This window comes from Hypanus sabinus, chromosome 2 (assembly GCF_030144855.1).
Source record: "Hypanus sabinus isolate sHypSab1 chromosome 2, sHypSab1.hap1, whole genome shotgun sequence".
Classification (NCBI taxonomy): domain Eukaryota; kingdom Metazoa; phylum Chordata; class Chondrichthyes; order Myliobatiformes; family Dasyatidae; genus Hypanus; species Hypanus sabinus.
The window spans coordinates 94,652,655-94,678,251 of record NC_082707.1 but is presented as its reverse complement, the minus strand read 5'-3'; the positions used below and the strand labels follow the sequence as shown (position 1 = coordinate 94,678,251).

Here is a 25,597-nt window from a genome sequence, read left to right as displayed (position 1 = left end):
CCCAGGAATCGAAGACAAAAAGAGATTGCTCTGAAAACAGCAGCAAGACAAGTTGGGATATCGGGCATTCCAGAGCAACTTAGAGTCAAGATGGCAAGTGGAAAAATGGAAGCTTTGTTGAATTTGCTACTTGAGGTGCCTTTGGACTCTGACAGCTTAGTTAGTCAGACAGTGTTTAACGCTCTGCAGGAACTGGGGTGCGTTGATACAGAGGGTGTCCTGACATTTCTTCGTAAGTACATCACTCACCACCAGCACCTGCCACTGGCGCGCCGCACAGATTTGCTGAAGGCGATGGTGCAGTTGGTGAAGGACAACATTGATAAGCTGGGAAGGACAGTGGCTAAAAAACTCATCACCTTGGCTTCCTCAGAAATGACCAGATGCAAGGATGTGACTGATGAGCACCAGGAGGTTGCAACCAGGCTCCTCCTCAACGTGGGCCATTGGTTTACCAAGGAGGCTTTTGATGAACTCCTTTCACTGTTTCAGCCAAAGACAGAGCCATTTTTCTTTGTGGTGCTGGCATTAGCCAACCTTTGTAAAGAGCACGTGCATTTTGTCATCCCTTTACTGAGACCTGTTCTCCAAGCTCTGGTCGCTCTGCTTCCTTTCGTAACGGAGGAGAAAACCAAGTGGGTATTCTGCTTTGCCTTGGGAATTTTCAGCGAAAGCATCCTTGCATACTTGTATGATATAGAGGAAGCCCCAGACCCTACAGTGAAGAAGAATCTATTTTTCCTGGAGTTCTCCACTGCTTATGACATCCTGTTCAATACGTGGCTGCCTTTAAATGAAGATAATGTCAACACAGCAGTGGTCGAGACATTAGGACAGATTACCCACCTTGTACCTTTTGACAAACTGGAGAATGAACTGCCAAGGTTAATTCCCACAATCCTGGCCTTGTACCGGGGGACCTCCAGTGACTTTTGCATCACCGAGGGTCTGTATGGTGTTCTGCACACAGCCTTTGAGAGAAACAGTGAAGAGCTGGCTTTGCAGATTGACAGCTTGCTTAGCAACCTACACAGGCAGATCTGCACTGCCCTCTGGCAGCCCAGTGACATTTATGTACGGAAGCAGCGACAAGAAATCCTCTGCTGCTTCAAACTCCTAACACCAGCATTCACCTCTCACATCATAGAGTTCCTGCTGCTGAAACTGGACATCAACAACAGCCAGGTCCGGTTGGGAACACTGACAGTCCTGGATCACCTGATCAACGCGGTTCCTCTCTACATGGCCAGTCAGAAGAGTCAGATTCTGGCTGGTACCAAGTTGTTGGTTCTGGCTACCGACAACAGGGTGAAGGCAAAGCTCAGCCAAGTCATATATACAATGGCCACACACAGTTACCTGCATCTGGATGGCGGTAAGGACATGGTGGAGTTTATCATCCGGCAGTGTGGTCTGCCCGTTACGGAGAATGAGAACAACACAGCAGATCCCTTAGCCGAGATAGCAGATGTGGTCACTGACCAGAACTTACAGAGGCAATGTGAGCAACTGATGGAAATGTTGACAGCTTTACCCATTGACAATGTTCTCTGGCCATTGCTCTTTGAATTTATTATCCCAGTTCGATGTACAAATGCCCTAGCAACGATTTGCAACTCTTTGGTGTATCTTGCAATGAAGAAAGCAGAAGCTGAGCCCACGGAATATCTTCTCAATTACAAGGAGCATTCCAATATTCCTGGGCCTCAGGCGCTGTTGGCCAGGCTCCTGACTATGTCCTCCTCTTTGAATCAGGGGAAAAGCAGATGTACTCCTGCATTAGCTCTGCTACGAGTTTTGGGCACCGATATCCACCCAGCAGCACCTCAAGTTTGGGAGAGGGAATTTCTGAGCCTGCTCAACTATCTACAGGTGAATTCCTCAAAATCTCTGTTGCAGAGCCAGTGGGAAGAAAAACTGGTGAAGGTTTTGCTGCAGACACTGGAATTGATTGCAGACGAGAAATGGGCCAGTCAATTTGCCACGGAGCTTATCAGCCACCTTCACAGGCACAGCAATGTCTCACAGGAGAAGGGGTTTGTGTATAAGTGTCTAGGTGTGGTGCTGCAACTTAGCCAGGATGAAGAATTAGTGAAGCGGAAACTTCAAGAGATGCTGCAGACTGTGCAACATAGTGAATCTCTGGAGAAGGAAGGTATAGCAATTGGGTTTGGGTACTGTGCTGTGACCCATCTGAACACTACATTGACTAGCCTGAAGGAATTTGCAAAGTTAAACATTTTTAAGAAGACTGCAAGTTATTTTCAGATTATAAAGGATCAGCAGAACATTGAGGTAATCAAGGTAAAAAGCACGCTCATTTTATGCTATGGGCATGTCATGTCATTTTCTCCAAAGGAACTCACTTTGGATAGAATAGACAATGAGATTATAGAGAACGTGCTCAACCATTATAATATCAGGATCTTAGGAATGAAGGTTGAGGTGAGGGACCTGAGTTTGAAATTAGGCCTGATCAAGACTGTGACACAGTCAGTGGCAGCCATCCAAGCCATCGCAAAGCCGAACTATAGCTTCAGCAGAAAGGCAGAGCTGTTGCATTATATGCAAGAACTCATCAAGGCTGAGCCAACAGAGGCGATGGTGACCCCTGTCCGTAAGTCTGCAATCAATGCCTGCACATCTCTCTTAAAGCTGCAGCCACCATTAAAGGACAGTGCACAGTTGATTCAAACATGCCTGAATGCTGTCTTCAGTTTGCCTAGACTAGAGGAGAGTGCCGTCAGTGACCACCCTACCATAACTATGCAGGAGAGGCAGGTGCTCTTCACTGAGACAATGGCCTCCCTGTTGGATTTTTTGAAGGAGCTCCTCCTTTTGGATCTTTCCAGCACTGGGCTTCAGACAATATTTACAAACATGGAGGTGTGGATCCAGTCAGCCAAGGAGCATACACGAGAAATGGCAATTGAGACCTTCTTGCAGCTTCTGGTCTTTTACCTGGAACAAGCTGATGTCAGTGATGATGTTCCATCTCATAACTTGGGGGTCATTATTGGATGTGTGGTGCTTCGATGCATGGAGCCTTCGTGCACTGTAAGGGTGACGGCCATTGAATGTCTATACATACTTCTGTGTATCCAATTACGCTTCAAAGGGCTATCTGCAAGCCAGCAAGACACTGAGGTAGACCATCTAAAAAGCATTAAGCAGCAGCTTTATCAGCTCAATCAGAGTTCCATGCTTCAAATTGGCTTTGAGCTAGGAAGTGTTCTCTCAAAGTGCATGGCTCAGGACCAGCTGAAAAGTTTACTCTTCGCCTTGTTCAATGGACTCACAGATAACCAAACCGATGGTTCCCATTCAACCTCGATTGTCATCCATGTCCTCATTTCGAACTGCGGGGCTAACCTCACTGATGTCCCAGAAATGATCAAAGCACTGCACCATCAGTTGCAGACAATCACTGAGGCAAAGATGGTACAGATGGTGACATTTCTCATCTCTGATCTGGTGTCCCAGCATATGCCAGTGACACTGCCCTGCCTCTTAAGTTATCCAATTCCTTTTGATAACCACATTGGTGAAGTGTGGAGATTGTTAATGAAAACCAATTCAGTTGCCGCCGCCTCCATTAAGTACCTACTAGACAACTTAAAGCTGTTGTATGAAAGCAGCAAGGAATCGTTTATGGGCACTGGGTCAAATTCTCTGATGCATCAGCCTCTGGCTGTAATCTACACTCTTCATGAGATAATATGTTCTCAGCATTCAGTAACCATGATAGGGAGTCTCTACCCCCAGCTCTTCAGCACAGTTCTGATTCACCTGAGCTCCAGTGTCCAGCCCCGGCTTCCTTGGGACTTCCTTAGAATCCAGTCAGACAGGAAAACTGGATCACCCCTGAAGCCCTTTAACGTTATGGCTTGCAACTACTCAGTGGATATCCTTCAGGTCTTACTGGGACAGGAGGAGAACAGCAATACAGACCTGGCAAAGAATGAGAGCTGGGATTTGCTCAAGAGGCCGGAAGTGCACCATCAAGGGGTTGCCCTGCTAGCGGGGGCTGTGGCCAGCCATGCTGCGCCACACCTCATCAGCATTGTTGAACAACTTGCACCGGTCCTCACCAGCATCCACGAGAGCCAGAGGATTACAGTGGCTGCCTTCTTCGGGGAGCTTCTCTGCCAGACGCTGGTGTCAGAACTGCTCCTTACTGACACACTGGTGAGCATCTTGCTTCGGTGTTTGCTCGACAGCTCTGCCGTGGTCCAGTGGTTGGCTGTCAAAGGCCTGGGCAATGCTGGAGCCTGTAATGAGGGGGATAAATACACCAGCAAACTTCTACCTCTAATGCTGTCGCTCGTGGACATGAACTCCAAGCAGAACACACTGCTGGCATACGAGGCAATGCGCACCCTCTCTAGTACCTTGGACAGCCTGCCCCAACATTACACCGAGCCAACCCTGACTTATGTAGTACTGGGCATTGAACCTCTACTCGAACACCAGCAGGATAAGGTGAGAGCCGCGGCATTCTGCACCCTATGGAAGCTGCTCCGATTTCAGGACATGCAGCGGGACCCGATCTTTTCAGAGCAGCTGTGTTCCACCTTGGTCAGCTTGCTGATTCACCTCAAGGACAGGAACGATGAGGTGAGGAGAACCTGCAGGCTCATTCTGAGACAACTCGGGCCACTGTTGGAGTCAAAGCGCTTGTGTGCACTGTTTGCGGAGCTGGACTCCGAGGAAGGGCCCCTGGATTATGACAGTTACCTGACTGCAGCTTCTCTGTACATTGGTGAAGATCTCTCCAGCAAGGTCATCCGCTACGTACAACACTGCGCCCGCTTCTTCAGCAACCCGCAGACCGAGATGCGGGAGAACGCGGTCACCTTGGCAAGCTGCCTCATGCCCAACGCAATAGTGGATTATCCCAGGTCGCCAGCTGCAAATGAGATCTGCCAAAAGATGATCACTTTGCTGTCAGATCACGTGCAGAGTGTTCGGGTTAAAACGGTAATCGGAATACAACGCCTCTACATGTACTGACCATCGTCAGGTCAGGACTGGGGTCTGTTGGGTCCTGGTGAAAAATTCTTCCTGATGTCAGGCATTTCCAATGACGAGGGAAAAAGATTGAGATATTGGCTCCTTGATGGTGTGAGTTGGAAATGATCATCAATTTATAATGATCATTGTTTGTGCTGTATCATTTTAAGGCTATTAAACAGTTAATTTTTCAATCAATGGATTGGTTGTTGTCTGAAATAAGTTGAATGTATTTTAAATCCAATGAATCACTTTCCCTTTCAACCTCACCATATTCCTGCTTGTCCTTAAACAAGGGGAAAACTGGATACATCACTCTCAGTTCTGAGGTCCTACATTTTAAAGTGAATATTTCTATTGAGCACTTATATTCAGTTTGTAGGAGTGACCTCGAGCTTTGGGCTGTTTGCCACTTTAATTCGCCATCTGACCCTTACTCTCATCTCTGTTTTTGGCACCTGAAGTGCTACAATGAGACCCAAAGTGAACTTGAAGTAAGGTACTTCATCTTCCATTGCAGTCTTCCAGGCTCAATGTCAAATTCTCCAGCTTTAGGAAACTCACACTTCTGTCCATATCGGAATTGATCAGTTCTACTTGTCATTATTTTGGCTCAATTTCTGTCCTGCTGGGCAGAGCTTACAGCTTCATCTTTGCACAGATAAAGAAGCATAATTGTCTCCATTAATCAACTTGGTGTCACCCTTTCAGAGGTCTTTCTACAAACCCCTTGCCCACCTTTTCTCCTACTGCAAACAACCGTGTTTCTCTTTCTATTCGCAGCTCTAACGAAGGGGCGTAGACCTGAAATGTTAACTTTTTCTGAACTTTTCCACAGATGATTCCTTACCTGATGTGTGCTTCCTGCTCTTTTATTCTACAGAGAGCCCAATTAATCCTTGTTTATCTTTACATCCTCTCTGTATTCATACCCTGGGGGAGATTAAGGAAGGAAAAGCTCCTCCTGGAGAGCTGTTGATGAGATCAATGTGACTGGGCTGGAGTTTATCTCAGTTTAGATCTGACCCACCAGTCTGCTTATACCAGACATCAGTGTCAAAGATTGCAGCTTAAAAATAGCAATATCCTTCATATCCTTCCTTTATTCATATCCTGGCCAAATAACCTTTCTTCTATGATGTTGTTAGACTATAGTAACTTTGGACACATTTGCTAGTCTTTCCTTCTCCCCATGAGCCTCTCTCTTTCCTGGTTCTTTGTGACCTCCAGCATCACCTCATGGTTTTCACCTGATCATAGCCTTCACATTAATTCCTTTCTCCCCAGAAGCTTCTGATCGTCATCACCCAAAAGGTTAATCAACTGCTTGCTTTTGGGAGAACATGGAAACTCCACACAGGCAGCATCTGAGGTTAGGACAGAAATGGGTGGGTGAAGCTATGAAGCAGCAGCTCATCTAGTTGCATCACTGCTCTGCTTCCACACCCGAAACTAGTTTCTATCTTACTGTTGTAAGCATAATGATCAATCCCCTAGAATGATAGCACTGACCTCACAATCTAACTCGTTATGTCCTTTCACTTTATCGTCTACCTGCACTGCACTTTCTCTGTAACTGGAACACGTTATTCTTTCATTGCTTTTCCTTTGTATCTTGATGGACTGAAATGATGAAATGAATCGCACGGAGGCCATGTGATTTTTTCACTGTTGCTCTATTCAGGTGATGATAACACAGTCAACTTATCAATTTAATTTACCAGTCTACCAATAAGAAACCAATTACCAGTAGAAGTGAAATAGGAGGTGGCAGAACTACCTCCATGGGGAGAGCCTTGTACTGCCTCAATGCACTGTTTAACTTGAGATAATGAAATGATCTATATGAATGGCATGCAAAACAAAGTTTTTCACTGTACAGGCAGTGCCCGGGTTACATACAAGTTCCATTCCTGAGTCCGTTTTTAAATCGGATTTGTATGTAAGTCGGAACAAGAATTTCCAGTATTATTTAGCATCAGTTAGTCAAGCATTTGTCTTAGTATATAGTATATATTTAACCTTTCAATGCATATAAAACACAAGAAACATATGTACTCCAATAATTAAACCACTGCGTTGCTTAGTAATAATTGTAACTCATCGGGGCAGGGCCTTTCACACGCTCCATTATTCTTACTTTATCTGTTATCCTTTAAAATTGTTCCGATCATTGACCAATTGTAGCCTAATGCTTTTCCAATGATTGATGGCGTTTCACCTCTTTCCAAATGTTTTATTATTTCCACTTTATTTTCAATCGTGATCGCTTCCCGTCAATGGGACAGAAACACTGTGGGCAGCGGGTCCCTAGCTCCGCCAGCTCCCAAGGTCTGCTGGGTCCTAAGGACCACCACACCGAGACAGGCTAAATGGGACAAGTGGGGGCTGTGCTGGGTTTGGGTATTTGATCATCCACAATATTCCGCGTGGGAATTTAAACTGGAGGTGGCGGTGCTTTTTTTACGAGGTCAAGTTGCGAGCTCGACATCAACCCGAAATGGATGGTATGGGAGTCACTGGATCGACATCAACCTGGCATGGGAGTGGTCTGGATCGAACTCAGAAACCTTCTTTCTCGATCCCGGCGCTGATCTCATTGAACCACCAGCCAACCGGAACGGTGGGGTGGGGGATGCAGGGTCAGGGTGGATCTTACTAAGAAAAATTTAAGCCAAATACAAAGTTAAGCACTCAACACAGTGTCAACTGCGATGACTTAAAATGGTGGACGGCGTCATGATCTGACTTAAGATGGCGGACAGCGTCACGATCTGACTTAAAATGGCGGATGGCGTTCTCCTTCCTTGGTTCGTAAGTATGAGTTGTCCGTAAGTTGGATGTTTGTACCTGTACCTCAGTGCATAACAATATTAAACCATTATACCAATCTTCCATATATTACCTCCGTCGTTTAAGCCTCAAGCTGATAGCTATCACGTCAGTGAGATCTGTTGACTTAACTAACTCTCTTCATTGTAATAAGTACCATTGTTAATAATGGCTGATGAAGCATGTGCAACAGAGATTGAACGTCAAGTTAAAGGTCTGTTTTACAGCATCTGAAGTACCTCTTGTGTCTATGTTTGAATGCATCTTCTCTGTTAATCAGTTATTTTCTTGAACCGGAAAGAAGTGTTAGCAAAAATCTACTGGCAGCTCCAAAAAGCAAATGAGTAACTGATATAAAGCTGTCAGGTTGTGTGGGAAGAAATATCATCGACTTATTGTCACTAAGCATTATCTATGTGAGTTTTTTGTTGTCACATATTATATCACAATATAAGTGACCTGCAGAACTGCATTTAATAACATCAAAACCACATTTTTTTCAATAATTAGTTGCCAATAGCCACTCACCAGACTACTTTGGCATCATTAATCTTTCAGTGTGATTGTAGGATTCGGAGTGGAATATTTGGCTTCTGAGTCCTGAAGCTTGTTGGTTTGTACGTTGCTCTGAAGATAAAGTTCAAAATCTTTAGGTGATTCTCCACTGAAGGAATGCTAAACATTCAGGAAACGTTAAACTAAAGCCTGTCTGCCCTGTCAGGTAGAATGAAAGACCCCAATGTCAGATTCTCATCGATCTTTGGTTAGGTCACAACCGGAGTGCTGTGTGCAATTCTGGTCACCACAGGGAGGGGGTCACCGCACTGGCGAGGTAGCGATTCACCAGGATATTGTCTGGAGTGGAGTGTTTCCGTTATGAGGGGAGATTTCTCAGGCTGGATTTGTTTTCCTTCAGCAGACGAGGCTGAGGAGGAACCTGATACAGAGGTATATGGAATTATGAGGGGTATTGATAGGATGGGCAGGGAGACATCAGAAACCTGAAGGAATGGGTTTAGTGTCAGGAATGAGAGCGGTAGAGGGGTGTTATGGAAAAATAAAATGATCCAGAGGATGATTGCTTTCTGGAATGCTCTCTCTGAGAAGGTGAGGAAGACAGGTTCTTTTATAGTATTTAAAAATATTTGGACATGCACAAATCTAGGCAAAAAATGTTAAGGACTGAGTGCTGGTGAATGGGAACTGGCTGGTCAGCATGGACCTGGTCAGTTTAAGGACCTGTTTCCTTGTTGCCTGACTCCATGAATAAGTTATTAAATACATATATTCATGCCTGTGGCAGAGTTTTGCTCTATAAAGGAGTATATTATAATTAGGTATAGACAGAAAATTAGAGCTGAATCCAGAATCATATTATCCATGAACTTAATGAGTGGTGGGATAGTCTTGAGGAGCCAAATGGCCAACTCATACTTGCATTGCTTGTTTGTTGCTGTTTTTTTCTTTCTTTCAAGGGGCAAGGTTGACATTGAAAGGTCTGACGTCAAGCCTTCAGAAGTGTCTGCTCAGGATCCTGCGCCCGGCTCTTGTCCTACCAGCTGTGGAGGAAGGGGGCTTGCATCTTTCTCTTGTGCACAATGCTACACTAAGGTCACTGAATCACCTCCAGAACATTGCAGTTCAAACAATAGAGGCTTTCTCCTGAACGTACTGCAAGCTAGATTTGAACCAGTGAACAGTTTACCATTCACAGAATTTATTTCACCTCAAGTTTTAATTTAGTGAAGGTTATTCTTTTGTTACAGTGGATTAGAAGTGACTGCAAATTGCAGGAATTAGATACTACTTGATTCATTATTAATAAGGTGCACATACGTTGTGAAATTCCTGCCTCTAATTAATCATAATGTCTGAGATCGGAATGGATTGTCTTGAAGCTGCTGCTGATGACAAAAAATAATAATTACTCTTCTCATTTTCCTTTACATGGAACATTTATAAAAAATTAAATTTATGGGGTAAGGGATATTGTGTTCTGGACTTCAGAAAATACCCACAAGCTCCATGGGTCACACAGGATCCATCCTGTGTAGTATCTCAATAATAAACATGGGGTGTGGCAGAAATCCTTTTGGAGTGATCCATTCTCATCCGAGAATGGTATTTTGAAGAATTTTAGAGAGTAGAATAGATTCATCATCAGGCTGCAGGAGTTGAAAGAGTTTTATAATGTGTACTCTTATAAAAGTGAGGTTTGAAAATATGGAGGCTCCGTGATCAAGATATTTAAGATAATAAAATAGTAAAGAGGAAGATAATCCAGACCACACCTTAAAATCAGAGTTAAACTAACAGAGAGGCGTAGAGAGTAGTGTAATTACTGTTTTAGGCTGAGACCCTCCATCACACTGGAAAGGAAGGGGAGAAGGAGGGAAGTTCTTCTCCTCTTCTTTTCTAGTCCTGATGAAAGGTCTTGGCCCGAAATGTCCACTAGTTACCCTTGCTGCCTGGTCTGCTGAGTTCCTCCAGCATTTTGTGTGTAACCCTGTTTAATCCTGACTTCCAGTGCTGCCAGTGTGTGGAGTTTGCACATGCCACTGTGATGGATGCTCCACTTTCCTCCCACATCAAGAAGGCTTGTAGGTTGTTGGGTTACATGTCCCGAGTGTGTAGATCAATGTGAGAAGCTGATAGGATTGCGGGGAGAATGAAATAGGTTAAGGTAGGTTTGGTGCAAATGGATATCTGATGGTCATTGTGAGTTGGGCCAAAAGGCTTATTCCCATAGTGTTTACTGAAACTCTACGATTCTATTTAGTGCTGATATACAAAGGGTAGTGGAGATATAGAATTCTCCCCAGCACAGGAGTGTTGAAGTTGAGAGTCATATTAATCCATGGATCCTCAATAGGAATTTTAGGGCGATGAGATATGAACCCCAATTATCTAACCAAAGGCTCTGAAAGCTGAAAGATTTTCTCCTATTCAGATAGTCCTGTTAAAGTCTGACCAGAATCTACATACCTTGGAAACACGCAGGGAGTTCATTTAGAGTTTTCAGACAGTTTAAGGTATTTAGGGTTGTTTATAATATGCTGGTTGTTAGATTTCTTTTCAAACACAAAATAATCAGTGTGATATAGAACATAGAACATAGCACAGCACTGACCCTCCACCCATGATGTTGGACCAATCTTTTAACATCCCAAGATCAGTCTAACCTTTCCCTCCCACATAACCCTCCATTTTTCTATCTTCTATGTACCTCATTAGAGTTTCTTAAATATCCCTAATATATCTGTCTCTACCACTATTCCTGGTAGGGTAATGCACACACTTATACTCTCTGAGTCAACTTGAAATTATGCTCCCTTGTGTTAGCCCTTTCTATCCCAGGAAAAAGTTTTATCTATCTATCTATCTGCTCTATCTATGCCTCTTATTATCTTGTACACCTCTCACAGACAAGTCCTGATGAAGGGTCTCGGCCCAAACCGTCGACTGTACTCTGATGCTTGTACTCTGTACTCTGATGTACTCTTGATGCTGCCTGGCCTGCTGAGTTCCTCCAGCATTTTGTGTGTGTTGCTTGTACACTTCTATCAAGTCACCTCTTGTCCTCCTTTACTCCAAAGATGGAAGTCCTAACTTGTTCAATTTATCTTCATGTGACATGCCCTGTAGTCCAGTCAGCATTCTGGTAAATCCTCACTGCATCCTCTTAAAACCTTTCACATCCTTATAATGAGGCAACTGGTATTCCAAGTGTGGTCTTACCAGTGCCTTATAGAGCTGCAACATTACATTGTGGCTCTTGAACTCAGTCCTCTGATTAACGAACGCCAACACACTATATGCCTTATTACCCACCCTATCAACTTTCGTAGCAGCTCTGAGGGATCTATGGCTGTGGACCTCAAACTCCCTATGTTCCTCGACCCAGCTAAGAATCATGCCATTAACCCTGTATTCTGCTTCAACCTTCCAAAGTGAATTGCTTCATAATTTTCTCAGTTGAACTCCATCTGCCACTTTTCAACTCAGCTCTGCATCCTGACAATGTCCCTTTGCAACCTACAACAATCCTCCACACTATCCACAACTCCAACTCTTTGCGTCATCAGCAAACTTACTAATCCACCCTTCCACTTCCTCATCTGGTCATTTATAAAAATCACAAAGATGGGGATCCCAGAACAGATCGCTGTGGGATCACTGACCTCCAGACAGAATGCTCTCCTTCTACACCACCCTCTGCCTTTTATTGAGCAAGCCAATTCTGAATCTATACAGACAAGTTTCCCTGGATCCCATGTCTTTCTGAATGAGCCTACTATTGGGAAACTTATCAAATGCCTTACTAAAATCCACATACACCACATCCATTGCTCTACCTTTATCAATGTGATTTGTCACTTCACCAACAAATTCAATCGTGAGGCATGATCTACCCATCAAAAAGCCATGCTGACAATCTCTAATCAGACCATGCTTCTCCAAATACTAATAAATCCTGTCTATAAGAATCCTTCCAATAATTTGCACAGCACTGAAGTAAGAATCTCTGGTCTATAATTCCCAAGTTGATCTCTACTCTCTTTCTTGAACAAAGGAATAATACTTGTCACCCTCTAATCATCTGGTACTATTCCTGTGGCCAGTGAGGATGGCAAATGCACAGTAATTTTTTCCCTCAATTCCTGTAACAATCTGGGATATATCCTGTCTGGCCCTGGGATTTATCTATCCTGATGTTTTTCAAACATTCTAGTAGGTCCTCTCTCTTACCATCAACATGTTCAAGCATACCAGCATTGTTTACATTGTCCTCACAAATGTCAAGGGCCCTCTCACTGGTGAGTAGAAACATAGAAAACCTACAGCACAATACAGGCCCTCCAGTGCACAAAGCTGTGCCGAACATGTCTTTACCTTAGAACTACCTAGGCTTTATCCATAGCCCTCTATTTTACTAAGCTTCATGTACCTATCTAAAAGCCTCTTAAAAGATCCTATTGTTTCCGCCTCCACCACCATCACCAGCAGCCCATTCCACACACTCACCACTCACTGTGTAAAAATTTACCCCTGACATCTCCTCTGTACCTACTTCCAAGCACCTTAAAACTATGCCCTCTCATGCATATGACTTATACTGAAGTCATTAAGGACCTCAGCTGCAGTCACATTTCCTCTACTAACTCTGATCAGTCCTACCCTCACTCTGGCCATCCTCCTCTTCTTCACATATGTGCAGAATGACTTGGCTTTTCCTTAATCCTACTTGCCAAGACCCTCTAGCTCTCTTAAATCTTCTGATCAAAAACCTAGCATTTGCAGGACATGCACACTGATGATGTCTCCTCGTTTGGTGTTGAAACACTTGCAAATAGGCTGCCAAGATCGGAGAACAACTCAACCCAACCATCAACAGCCAAGTTACATATTTTTCATGTTATTTCTCTTAAGTCTATTCTTCAGCTCCTTCTGGCTACCAGGTAATTCTCCAGAGCCCTGTCTGATCCTTGCTTCCTAAACCTTCAGCAAACCTTTTTCTTCCTCTTGACTAGGTGTTCTGTTTTTCTTGTCAACCATGATTCCTTCACCCTACCTTGCCTAAATAGAAAAAAAACCTACCGTCAGCCCCCAGCAAGGGCTCCATAAACAGCGTCCACGTATAACCATATAACAATTACAGCACGGAAACAGGCCATCTCGGCCCTTCTAGTCCGTGCCGACACTTACACTCACCTAGTCCCAGTGGCCCGCACTCAGCCCGTAACCCTCCATTCCTTTCCTGTCCATATATACACATTTCTATTGTGCATTTATCTGAGTGCATCAGTTCCCAATTTATGTTCCCCAGTTCCTGCGTAATAGCATTGTAATTCCCCTTCTCCAATTAAATAATTTGTCAAGGCTGTAGTAGAGGTAAAGGAATTGTGGTCACTGTCTCCAAAATGCTCTCTGATGGACATGAACTACGATGGTAAAGAACCGCAGCTGAGCAACGTACCCTGCGTCTCACAAATGCTGAAGAATTTCCTCAGGGTGTTAGAGTTGTACATCATAGAAACAGAAAGCTATCATCTTACAGGGTTTTGACCAAAGCAGATGCTACTTGACACATGGAGATACTCCAGTAGCTTGTTTTTACTTCATAGCTGAGACATTCATCAGACTGACGGAGGGTCTCGGCCTGAAACATCGGCTGCTTACTGTTTTTCTTAGATGCTGCCTGGCCTGCTGAGTTCCTCTGGCATTTTGTGTGTGTTGCCATTACACCTGAGCATGTGGTGAATTTCAAATCATCAGGTTGGGATGCTCCACCTCCATTTCATCTCTAGCTTCTGGCCCAGCTCATTTGCAGCTGAAACCATCATTCACGCCTTTGTTACCAATAGGTTGGTCTGTTTGAGACCTCTGTTGGAGCATAACAACCTTTGACTGCTACACTCCTCCTTAAGGAGACAATCATCATCTGTGATGAGGGAAGCATTGCTATAATTTTGGGTCATCATTTTCCAGGGGAAAACTTCATTAACCTGAAACATCAGCACTATTCCTTGGAGTCATATTGTTATTGATTTGTTCAGCAACTTGGGAGACTTTGCTGTATTAAATGTAGTAAATCAATGCGACCTGTTACTATCATTGGAAGAATGGTTGGCGCAATGGAAATTGAGAATGTTCAGAAACGGATGGATAGATCGATCTCGTTGGGCTTGCAGGGGGACAGATGTTCCCAGAGCAAGGGCATAATGATGCCAAGAGGCAATTTATAGATAATGAAAATGTTCAAATGGGGGCATTCCATCCATTGTAGGGCAGTGAGTGATTGAGTGTTGATGGAACAGAATGCTTTGAGTTGGGATACAAGTACCAAGATTTTAAGGGAAGTTTATTAGAGTACAGTGTTATTGGCCAGTAGAGTTTAGCTAACGTGGGTAGGGAAAAGGGTTTCTCTGAGGCTGCAGGGCAGGTGCTAGAGCAGTTCCCTTTCTATACACTTCCCTTTGAGGGTGCTTCCTCAGTAATGAGAACGGCTTACTCAGGTCAATTGCATTAGTTAGCTTCGTAATCCACAAAGGCTACTTGTCCTCTGAAAGAATAGAAGGGAGTTCCTTACATTTTCTTGTCTGTCCACTCTCAGTTTGACCAGACCTGCACACTCTCAACTTGGTGATGTCTGATCCTGGCTTTATGTAATTTCTTTCATTCTGTGAGGTCAATTTCATGTGATGTTATGAAATCCTCAAAGAGAATGTAAAGATTCTGTGCACTTTCCAGGGGAGCTTAATATTCTTTTGTTGCAAATGTATCACTTTTAATAGATTTTTCAGCTCTTGATGGAACTCTCGAGGGCAAAATGCATGATAAATCTAAAATTCAATTAATTTGGCTGTCAGGGTCCATTTTTTTCCCCCTAAGCTTTCTCCTACATAATTTAGTCTAACTCCACTTCAAGGGATGCTGACTTATTCTAGGGTAAATGTCTGAAAGTTCTGGAGTCCTCTAAAACTCCTGGCCATGGTTCTTATTGTTTAGGTACAAAGTCACATTTAGAGGCATGTTTTGATGCTTACTTTATCCATGTTTCTAATGGTATTACCTATACAGTAGTCTTATTTTCTCTGCCCCAATGTTATTCAACTCCTTATGTCTTTAGCAGACATTGTTCTTGCTGCTACTGTCAGCTAGAAGCAGAGAAGTATGAAGTCCCACACTACAACTTTCAGGAACAGCTACTTTCCTACAGCTAACTGGTTCTTGAATTGACCTGCATACCCCTAATCTTAGGATCTAGTGCTTTCCTAGTGTATATGATAAATAAACTCTTCTCAGGCTTCCAGCCGGGTTCTGGTATCAATTTTAACCGATGTTTCGATGACAAACTCTGTCATCTTCATCAGAGATGATGCCTGGGCATGTTTATTCTGAAGATATTTATATCCCTGTTGTCCAACCTTCCTGATTGGTTAGTCCTCATCTAATCAGGTTTCTGGTGTCCTACCTTGTTTACAATTGAATTCCAGTTCTTACTTAGAGTGAGACCTTCGTCTTTATTAAAATTCTTTTCCTCTAGTTTTATTTCAATGACTTTGTTCACCAGGTGGTTCCAAAGGCCACTGGTGCAGCACAGTAGTGAATCCTTGGCCATTGTGAATGCAATGTTCCACTACCGCCAACTTCTCTGGGCAACTCAGAAGGATACACCTCCTTTGCACAGCAGGTGTATCTGTTTGGGATACCGTAGAAATCGGCGGTAGCAGAACACTGCATTCGCAATGGCCATAGGATTCACTTCAACAGCACAGAACTACTGTGCCGTGGCAATGACTTTTGGGACCTCCTGGTAAAGGAAACCATTGAAATAAAACTAAAGGGAAAGAATTTTTAACAAAGACAAAGCTCTTGCTCTAAGTAAACAAGGTGAGAGAGCAGAAACCTGATTGGATGAGGACTAACCAATCAGGAGGGACAGACGATGGGGGTATAAATACCACCAGACTAGACATGCCCAGGCATCATCCCTGATGTAGATGGCATAGCAGTATACTTTCCACCACACATCTATAGAAGTTTGTTGAAGTTTTAGATGTCATGCCAAAAATTCGCAAACTTCTAAGGAGGTAGAGTTGTGTCGTACTTTCTTCCTAATTGCACTTACGTGCTGGGCTCCAGACAGAACCTCTGAAATGATAACACTGAGAAATTAAAGTTACTGACCTTCTCACCAACTGATCCTCTGATGAGAATTGGCTCATGGACTTCAAGTTTTCTCCTCCTGAAGTTAATAACCAGCTCCTTGGTCTTGCTGACATTGAGTAAGAGGTTGTTGTGGCACCACTCAGCCAGATTTTCAGTCTCCTTCCCATATGTTGATTCGTCGCCACCTCTGGCCAGTGACAGTGGGGTTGTCAGAAAACTTATTTATGACTGGAGTGCGCTTAGCCACACAGTCCTAAGTAGACCAGGGGAGCTAAGCACACAACCTTGTGATGCACCTGAGTTGATGAGATTGTGGAGGAGATGCTATTCCCAATCCAAATGGATGGGAGTCCACAAGTGAAGAAATCAAGGATCTAATTGCACAAGGAGGCTTTGCAGCCAAAGTCTTGAAGTTTACTGATTAGATTTGAGGGGATGATAGTGCTAAATGCCAAGTTGTAGTTGATAAAGAGCATCCTGGGGTAAGCATCTTTGCTGCCCAGATGTTCTGGGTTGAGTCAAGAGCCAGCAAAATGGCATCTGCTATGGCTCCTTTGGCGCTCTTTTTGTGGTATTCTAAACATGAATGTTTAAGGTATTAAAGGCACTTCAGCACTTGAGTACAGCATTAAGGATCAGGTCCAATATTGCTGGAGTGCCACTATGTGAGTAGGTTCTGAGGGGAATATGGCCCCATTTGCCATCTGAGGTACTGCTGCATTTCTTGTAGTTCTGCACTGGCCTGGTGAATAATTCATCCAATCACATTAAAATGAGTAGATCTACTTATTGACATAATTGTGGGGCATTACAATGGGCACATTGGCTTCTGCATTTTGTTCTTGACTGCATTTTATAAACGTTTCCTTGTTAGTGAAGATAGCTTGGATTTACATCCTGAGGTGCATGAAATACTCTTCTGTTTTCCCTTTTTAGCTCTGGAGTTTCAATGTGTTTGGGTATCAACCCTTCTGGTTATAGACCTTTGAAAGTGAAAGCAACTCCTCTAAATATTTGCCGAGCTGTGTCCCATAAGATCGCATTAATAATAGTTGTGTGACTTTGAACTAGTATTTTATTTTTGTATTTTTTATTACACAATTCTTCATCTGGAGATGTTAAATATGAAATGTTTGCAAGTGTTGACAGCCTTTTTAAGAAGACTAATTAACACCATAAAGGGTAATTGTGTCTGGGAATAATTTGTTATGTGTATTTACAACATCAGCACTCAATCATTTGTGGCACAACAGAGTGAAAGTTCTTGAGAGGAACAATGAAAAGAGGGCATTCTCTTCTATTTTCTCAGCCCCATAAGGAGGGCAAGGATTCAGAAAAGTGCATCGCAGGGCTCCTGCATTTTCGTTGTTCTTTCGCTTACCCTTAGTCTAACATTCATAAACCGTGTCCTTTTGTTATCGTTGATCTCGCTCTTTTCCTTTTGCAATTATCATAAACTTTACAGAATCTGCCCTCTGGTGGATTATGGATTGTGCTGAAAATCAGGGAAAGTTGCTACATTTATTTTCGAGATTAATTTTCCAGCGGGCCCTGTCAGCGCTATGTGACGGTGTTGAGAGACCAGTCGTTGGGCTTGGAGGGCCTCCTTGACAGCTCATTTCCATTTTGAGTATCAGGGGGTCTGTCCCAGTAATTGGCATGCAGATTGCAACTGATGGTGCCATAATATGGAAGCAAAGAAATTTCTAGTTAGAATAATGAGCTAGTCTGACTGATGGATGGAGCTTGAGGAGGTCAATGGAAATATTTTGCAGAAATTCACATTTTCATTTTTGGCAGCAAAATGCAGTTTTCACTGAACATACACTGCAAAGCTCTCCTTTTATTTCAGCACTGTAAGGGATATTTGATTGGGGCTTCTCTCACTTTTAATAAACTGTTCTTGTACTTAGTATAAAAGCAATGTCATGGTTCATTAAGTGCCAGAATCCTAGAGTACAGATTTTTTTTAATTACATCGTAAGAATTAATTGTAGTCAAGTGGTTTCTCCTCAATCATTTTTAATCCACTTTCATAAGGAGAGATAAACAGTGTTTAAAGTTCCAGTTAAATTTGCTATGTTCTGTCCATCTCATTATATATAAATGATGAACATTGTCAGCTGCCTGTTTATCATTTCTACATTGTCACTGGAAACTTAGCAGTTGTGCATTAGTGCCCAACAATAATAGAGGGGAACAACCACACTGGTTTTAACAATTTTCTAGAACTGTGCATCTCAAGGAAGCTGTTTTCCTAAAGACAATTTCCTGTGCAATATCCCTTAGTAGAAAAACTGAATCTTTGTGCATGACAATGGGCTTGAGTCTAAGTTTAGCATTCAACATTTTAAAGACTGGTGCCTTTAAGGCTAACTTGTAACTTTCGGTGGTTATCTGGCATACTTGCCGAACAATTCATCATGAAAAACCTATTTAGATGGTTTAGCACTTTTGTTGAGTTGTCGTAAAATTGCAGAGTGTGCCTCTGTCAGGAGATGTTTCTTCTGTCTTTTTGCTGAGTAGCAGGCGTACTGTTAATTATACATCCCACTGCTGCCGAAGCTAGACCTTGTTCCTTTGTAACCTCTGCCAAACAGCAAGTATACACAAACTCCTTGATATGTGATGTTGATATCAGAAACAGAGACCTGGCACACATTCTGCAGATGCTGGAAATCCATAGTAACACATCCCAGACTCAGGAGGAACTCATCAGCTCAGGCAGCATCTATGGAAAGGAATATACAGTCGAGGTTTCAGGCTGAGACTCTTCATCAGGACTGGAAAGGAAGGGGGCAGAAGCCAGAATACAAAGGTGTGGGGAGGAGGGGGAAATAGGAAGGTGTACAAGCTGACAAGTGATAGGTGAAACCAGTTGAGGAGGGAAGGTGGGTGGGATTGGATGGAGGTAAAAGGCTGAAGAAGGAATCTGGTTGGAGAGGGCAGTGGACCATGGGTGAAAGGGAAGGAGGAGAGGCACCAGACAGAGTTTTGGGGCAGGTAAAGATAAAATAAGAGGTGAAAGGGGAACCAGAATGGGGAATGAAAAAACAGAGAAGGAGAGAAGAGGTATAAATTAATGGAAGTTAGAGAGATCAATGTTCATGCCATCAGGTTGGAGGTTACCCAGACAGAATATGAGTTGCTCTTTCAACCTGAGTTTGGCTTCATCGCGGCAGTAGAGGAGTCCGTGGACTGACATGTCAGAATTGAAAAGGGCATGGGAAGTCAAATTGAAATCAGTGGCCATCAGAAGATCTTACATCTTGATGGCATCAACATCCTCAAACACTCGTGGTTTACTAACACAAGAGACTCCTCAGAATGCTAGAGAACTCAACAGGTCAGGCTGGTGAAGGGACCCTGCTCAAAACATTGGCACTTTATTCCTCTCCATAGATGCTGCCTGACCTGCTGAGTTCCTCCAGCACCTTGTGTGTGTTACTTTAGATTTCTAACAACTGCAGGAATTATTTTGTGCTTATGAGATTCTGCAGATGCTGAAAATCCAGAGCAACATGTGCAAAATTTTGGAGGAACTCAGCAGGTCTATGGAGGAGAGTGAGTGTTCGACGTTTCCGGCCAGGATACTTCATCGGGGCTGGAGATGAAAGGGGTAAGGAGAAACTAGAGTGGGGTGGTGGGGGTGGGGGTAGGGGAAAGGGCTAAGGAGAAAGAGGGAGAAATTGCTACAATTTGGAGAAATTTTATGTTTATGCAATCAAGAAACAGGATCTCCCAGTGGCCACTGATTTCAATTTGACTTCCCATTCCATTTCCATTATGGCATGTTAGTCCATGGCCTCCTCTACTGTTGCAATGAGGCTGAAGTCAAGTTGGAGGAGCAACTCCTCATATTCCATCTGGGTAGCCTCCAACCTGATGGCATTAACATCGATTTCTCCAGCCTCTGATAACTCCTACCCCTTTTCTTCTCTTTTTTTCCATTTCCACCACTATTTTCCCTCACACCTGCTGTTTACCTCCCTCTGGTGCCACTCCTCCTTCCCTTTCTCCTATGGTCCACTGTCCTCTCTTATCAGGTTCCTTCTGCATCCCTCCACCCCTTCCACCTATTTCCTCCCAGCTTTTCCCCCTCCCAGCCACCTTCCCTCCTCACCTGGTTTCACATATCACCGGCCAGTTTGTACACCCCTAAGCATATGCAAATATGCCCCCCACCTTTTTATTCTTGCTTCTGCCCTCTTCCTTTCTAATCCTGATGAAGGCTCATGGACTGGAACATTGACTGTTTACTCCTTTGCAAAAATGCCCGACCTGAAGTTTTGTGGTATGTTTTGCAATTTCAGATTTAACAACAACATTCAGTTCAAGAGAGTGTGATGTAAGGGAAGAAACAGGGCACTGGCGAGGCCTCAACTCAACTGTTTCCTGTATTTAAGACATTGGAGGTGGTCCAGAAGACATTAATTTGGCTAATTCCTAGGATGAGAGGGTTATACTAATATAAGTAACTAAAGGAATTAGATCTGTACTCTTTGGAATTCAGAATCATGAAAGGTTATCTTTTTGAAACATATAACATATGCTGTGACAGGGTAGGACAGATGGACAGAATTAGAAGGTTAAGGGGATGGCCACTTAAAACTGTGATTGATAGAAACATCTTCTTACAGAGGGTGGTGAATCTCTGCAATTCTCTCCCTCAGAGGATTGTGGGGGTTATCACTGGGATACTTAAAGAAGAAGTAGATACATTTATGAAAGATTGGGAATTGAGTGCTGTGGAGAACTGGAGTGAGGCCTGAGGCAGGCCATATAGACTGGTAGGATAGGCTTGAGTGGCCTATTCCTGCTCCTGTTTTCCTGTGCCGTTATGTAAAATGGGGCCAGTCCCATGGACTTGGACAACTGAAGAGATACGTTAACGTTTGGAGTAGTTGGCCATGTTGAATCATGACAACAATCGTCAAGAATTTCACTCATCTTTATTGCAGTGATTCCAAAGCTGGAGTATGGTCAGACATCTGGATCGATTTGAAAGAGGAGTTGAGAGGTTGATGTGAGGACGTTGTCATGAGAGAAAAAAGGAAGATAGTAGGTTGAGCAGGGTGTGTGATTGATTCACAGAGTAATAGAGCATTGAAACAGGCTCATTGGCTTAATTTGTCCTTGTTGACCAAGAGGCTTGTCCAGGTTAACTCAATTTGCATATGCTTAGCATATATTCCCACCGACCTTTCTGATCCATGTACATGTTCAAATGTATTTTAAATGTTATTATTGCACCCTTCTTCCATAAAGCATTAACCCTCTCTATGAAGAAGTTGCACTACAAGTCCCTTTTAAATCTTTCTCCTCTCATCTTAAACCTATGCCCTCTAGATTTAAATTCTCTTTTCCTGTGTGAATTCATCCTCCATGATTTTATACACTTCTATAATGTCTCTTACACTCCAAGGGATAGGGACAGAGGCTGCCCAGCCTTTGGCTATAACTCAGACCCTCAAGACCTGGCAATATCGTTTTATTTTTATTTTTGCTCTCTTTTCAGCTTAGTAACATCTTTCCTATAACAGGGTAGTAAAGCCAGTACAGGAAACTCTAATTGTGGTCTCAACCGTGATGATGTACCCCAATTTCCTCACTTAGTGCCCTGGCTTATGAAGGCCGGTGTGTCAAACGTCTTTCCTCACCACCCTACTTCCCTGTGTCATCACTTCCAGGAACTACCTACTTATAGTCCTACGCCTCTCACAGTCCGGTCTACTGACTCCTTGTTTCTGTTCATTTCCTTTTCCCCGTGTTCCACCGGGCTCCTTGATTGAGGGACCTGATCTTCATTCGAACGGGCAGATTAAAGACTCTGGCTTACATCTTGTGGTGAACTACATATACCTGTCTGGACACGCCCCCTGCTGACTGCTCCTGTGGCTCCTCCCACAGACCCCTGTATAAAGGTGATTGAGGCCTGAGCCTGGCCTCTCAGTCTCCAGGATGTAGTATGGTGGTCAACCACTGCTTATTCCTTCTTCCAGTCAATAAAAGCCGACATCTCGCCTTTATGTCTCAGAGTGAGTTATTGATGGTGCATCAATTTTATTCACTGGAAGTTTTAAAACATGGAAACCATTTTACGTCCGGAAAGATTGGATTTGGACCCCCAAGACCCTGAAGCAACTCTTGCCTTTGAACTCTGGCTTGCATGCTTCCACTCATACTTGGAGGAGGTTCGTGCAAATGACCTCAATGTTATGCACAGAATTCTCCTCTCGAGGGTCACCCCAAAAGTTTATTCATTTATCAGGGACCTGTCGACCTATGAAGGGGCACTGGATGCCCTCAAAAGACAGTACCTGCGGCTGGTGAACACCGTCTACACAAGACATCGTTTAGCTACATGACGACAACGGCCTGCAGAGTCGAGTGCCCAGTTTCTCCGAGCCCTACAGACACTTGTGCGGACTTGCGACTGCAAAACACTCACGGCGGAACAGCATGCGGAGCTGCTAGTACAAGACGCCTTTGTTATAGGAATTAGGTCAGTGTATGTGCACCAGAGGCTGCTGGAAAATGCCGATCTTACCTTACACTCAGCAATCGAGACGGTCGACATGCTGGAGGCTGCTCTGCACAACACTGACACTGTCCAGCCACGCGATTCCCCGCCGGTTCCGTGGACACCTCAGACCCTGCCGCCGCCGGTTCCCACGAGCAAATTCACCAACACCGCTGCCAGTCATGATTCCACAAACTCCCCGAACCCGACCATGGCTGCGGCCAGTCGAAAGCCCGAGCTGTGTTATTTCTGCGTTACTTTTTCACCCCCGAAAACGCTGCCAGGCTCGAGAAGCGACCTGCTCCAGCTGCGGGAAGAAGGGCCATTTCGCCAAGGTCTGTAAGTCTAAACCACGAGCGGCGTCGAGTAGCGCTGCGTGTGAGACGTGGGGGCCGCCATCTTGCATGCCCGGATGTGGGCGGCCATCTTTGTCGGCGCCACATCGCCTCACCCCCGACCCACCGGTGTTTACTGGGAACCAAGACGGCAGTTCAACTCTGGCCACCGTAACCCTCGACCAAAGCACCCCACACCAGCTTGCAAGGTCAATGATGGACATCCTGGTGGAGGGGCACAGGACTAGCTGCCTGTTTGACATGGGCAGCATTGAGAGTTTTATTGACCTGGACACAGTGCAACGCTGCGGACTTATGACATGGCCGGTAAGCCAGAGGGTCACCTTGACTTCTGTGTCGCATTCCACAGACATCTGGGTGGGTTGTGTAGCGACACTGGTGGTGCAGGGCACAGAATATCGGAACTTTGCGCTACTGGTCATGCCTCAACTGTGCGCACCTGTGCTATTGGGGCTGGACTTCCAGAGCCACCTCGAAAGTGTGACTATGGTATATGACGGGCCCCTCCCACCACTCACTGTCAGGAATCCTCAGTCTGGTGGGACTTTGCCATATACCCCGCTACTGACCACACACACACCGAACCACACGTCCCGCCCAGCACCATGCCGACAGCTGCACTACCGACACCACTTGCAGCCTCTCCACCCTCAAGATCCCTCCCCCACCACTGTTCGCCAACCTGACCCCTGACTGCAAACCGGTGGCAACTAAAAGCAGGAGGTACAGCGCGGGGGACAGGGCCTTCATTCAGCTGGAGGTGTAGCGGCTGCTCAGGGAGGGGGTCACTGAGCCGAGCACAAGCCCTTGGAGGGCCCAGGTGGCTGTTGTTTGGACTGGGCAGAAAAATAGGATGGTCGTGGACTATAGCCAGACCATCAATAGGTTCACGCAGCTTGACGCGTACCCCCTACCCCACATCGCAGATATGGTCAAGCAGATGGCTCAGTACAAGGTGTACTTGACAATAGATCTGAAATCCGCTTATCACCAGCTCCCCATCCACCCAGAGGACCGCACCTACACCGCCTTCGAGGCGGGTGGCAGGCTCTATCACTTCCTGCGCGTCCCATTTGGTGTCACAAATGGTGTCTCGGTCTTCCAGAGGGAAATGGACCGGATGGTGGACCAGTACCAACTGAAGGCCACATTTCCCTATCTGGATAACATCACCATCTGTGGTCGCGACTGGTCGGATCACTACGCCAACCTCCAACGATTTTTCCAAGTGGCCGAAGCTCTGAACCTTACTTATAACAGGGACAAGTGTGTGTTCGGAACCACCCGACTCGCTATCCTTGGGTATGTCGTGGAAAACAGGGTCATTGGCCCTGATCCTGACCGTATGCGTCCCCCTGTTAGAACTCCCTCTTCCCACCACTCTCAAAGCCCTCAGACGGTGCCTGGGCTTCTTTTCCTATTACTCCTAATGGGTCCCCCATTACACCTACCCCCTAGTCAAGTCTACCACTTTTCCCCTCTCTGCTAAGGCCTGCGCGGCCTTCGGCTGCATTAAAGGGGACATTGCCAAAGCAACGATGCATGCGGTGGACGAGAACATTCCCTTCCAAGTAGAGAGTGACGCCTCCGATTTCGCACTGGCTGCTACCCTCAATCAATAAGGCAGACCAGTAGCATTCTTTTCTCATACCCTTCAAGGCTCTGAAATTCGGCACTCCGCGGTGGAGAAAGAAGCCCAGGCCATAGTGGAAGCTATTAGGCACTGGAGGCACTATCTCGCCGGCAAAAGGTTCACCTTGCTGACCGACCAGCGCTCAGTTGCGTTCATGTTCAGCAACCAACAGCGGGGCAAAATCAAAAATGATAAAATTTTGCAGTGGAGAATAGAACTCTCCACCTACAACTTTGACATCCTGTACCGGCCTGGCAGATTCAATGAGCCTCCTGATGCCCTATCCCAGGGAATGTGTGCTAGTGCACAGCTCAACCAGCTATATGCCCTTCATGCACATCTTTGCCATCTGGGGGTCACCCGATTTTACCATTTCGTGAAAGCCCGGAACCTGCCGTACTCCCTGGAGGACATCAGGACGATGACCAGGGACTGCCAAATCTGCGCTGAGTGCAAACCGCACTTCTACCGTCCTGAAATGGCGCAACTTGTCAAGGCCACCTGCCCTTTTGAGCAACTGAGTGTTGACTTTAAGGGCCCCCTTCCCTCCATCGACCACACTGTCTA

At 44.8% G+C, this 25,597-nt stretch overlaps 1 protein-coding gene across 1 annotated transcript; it reads left to right on the top strand.

Moving 5' to 3' along the window:
• The first annotated feature begins 90 nt into the window (after positions 1 to 90).
• On the top strand, positions 91 to 5,013 carry LOC132403753 (maestro heat-like repeat-containing protein family member 1). Its single transcript, XM_059987415.1, has one exon. The coding sequence runs from the start codon at positions 91 to 93 to the stop codon at positions 5,011 to 5,013; it is 4,923 nt and encodes a 1,640-aa protein (XP_059843398.1).
• Positions 5,014 to 25,597: the final 20,584 nt, after the last annotated feature.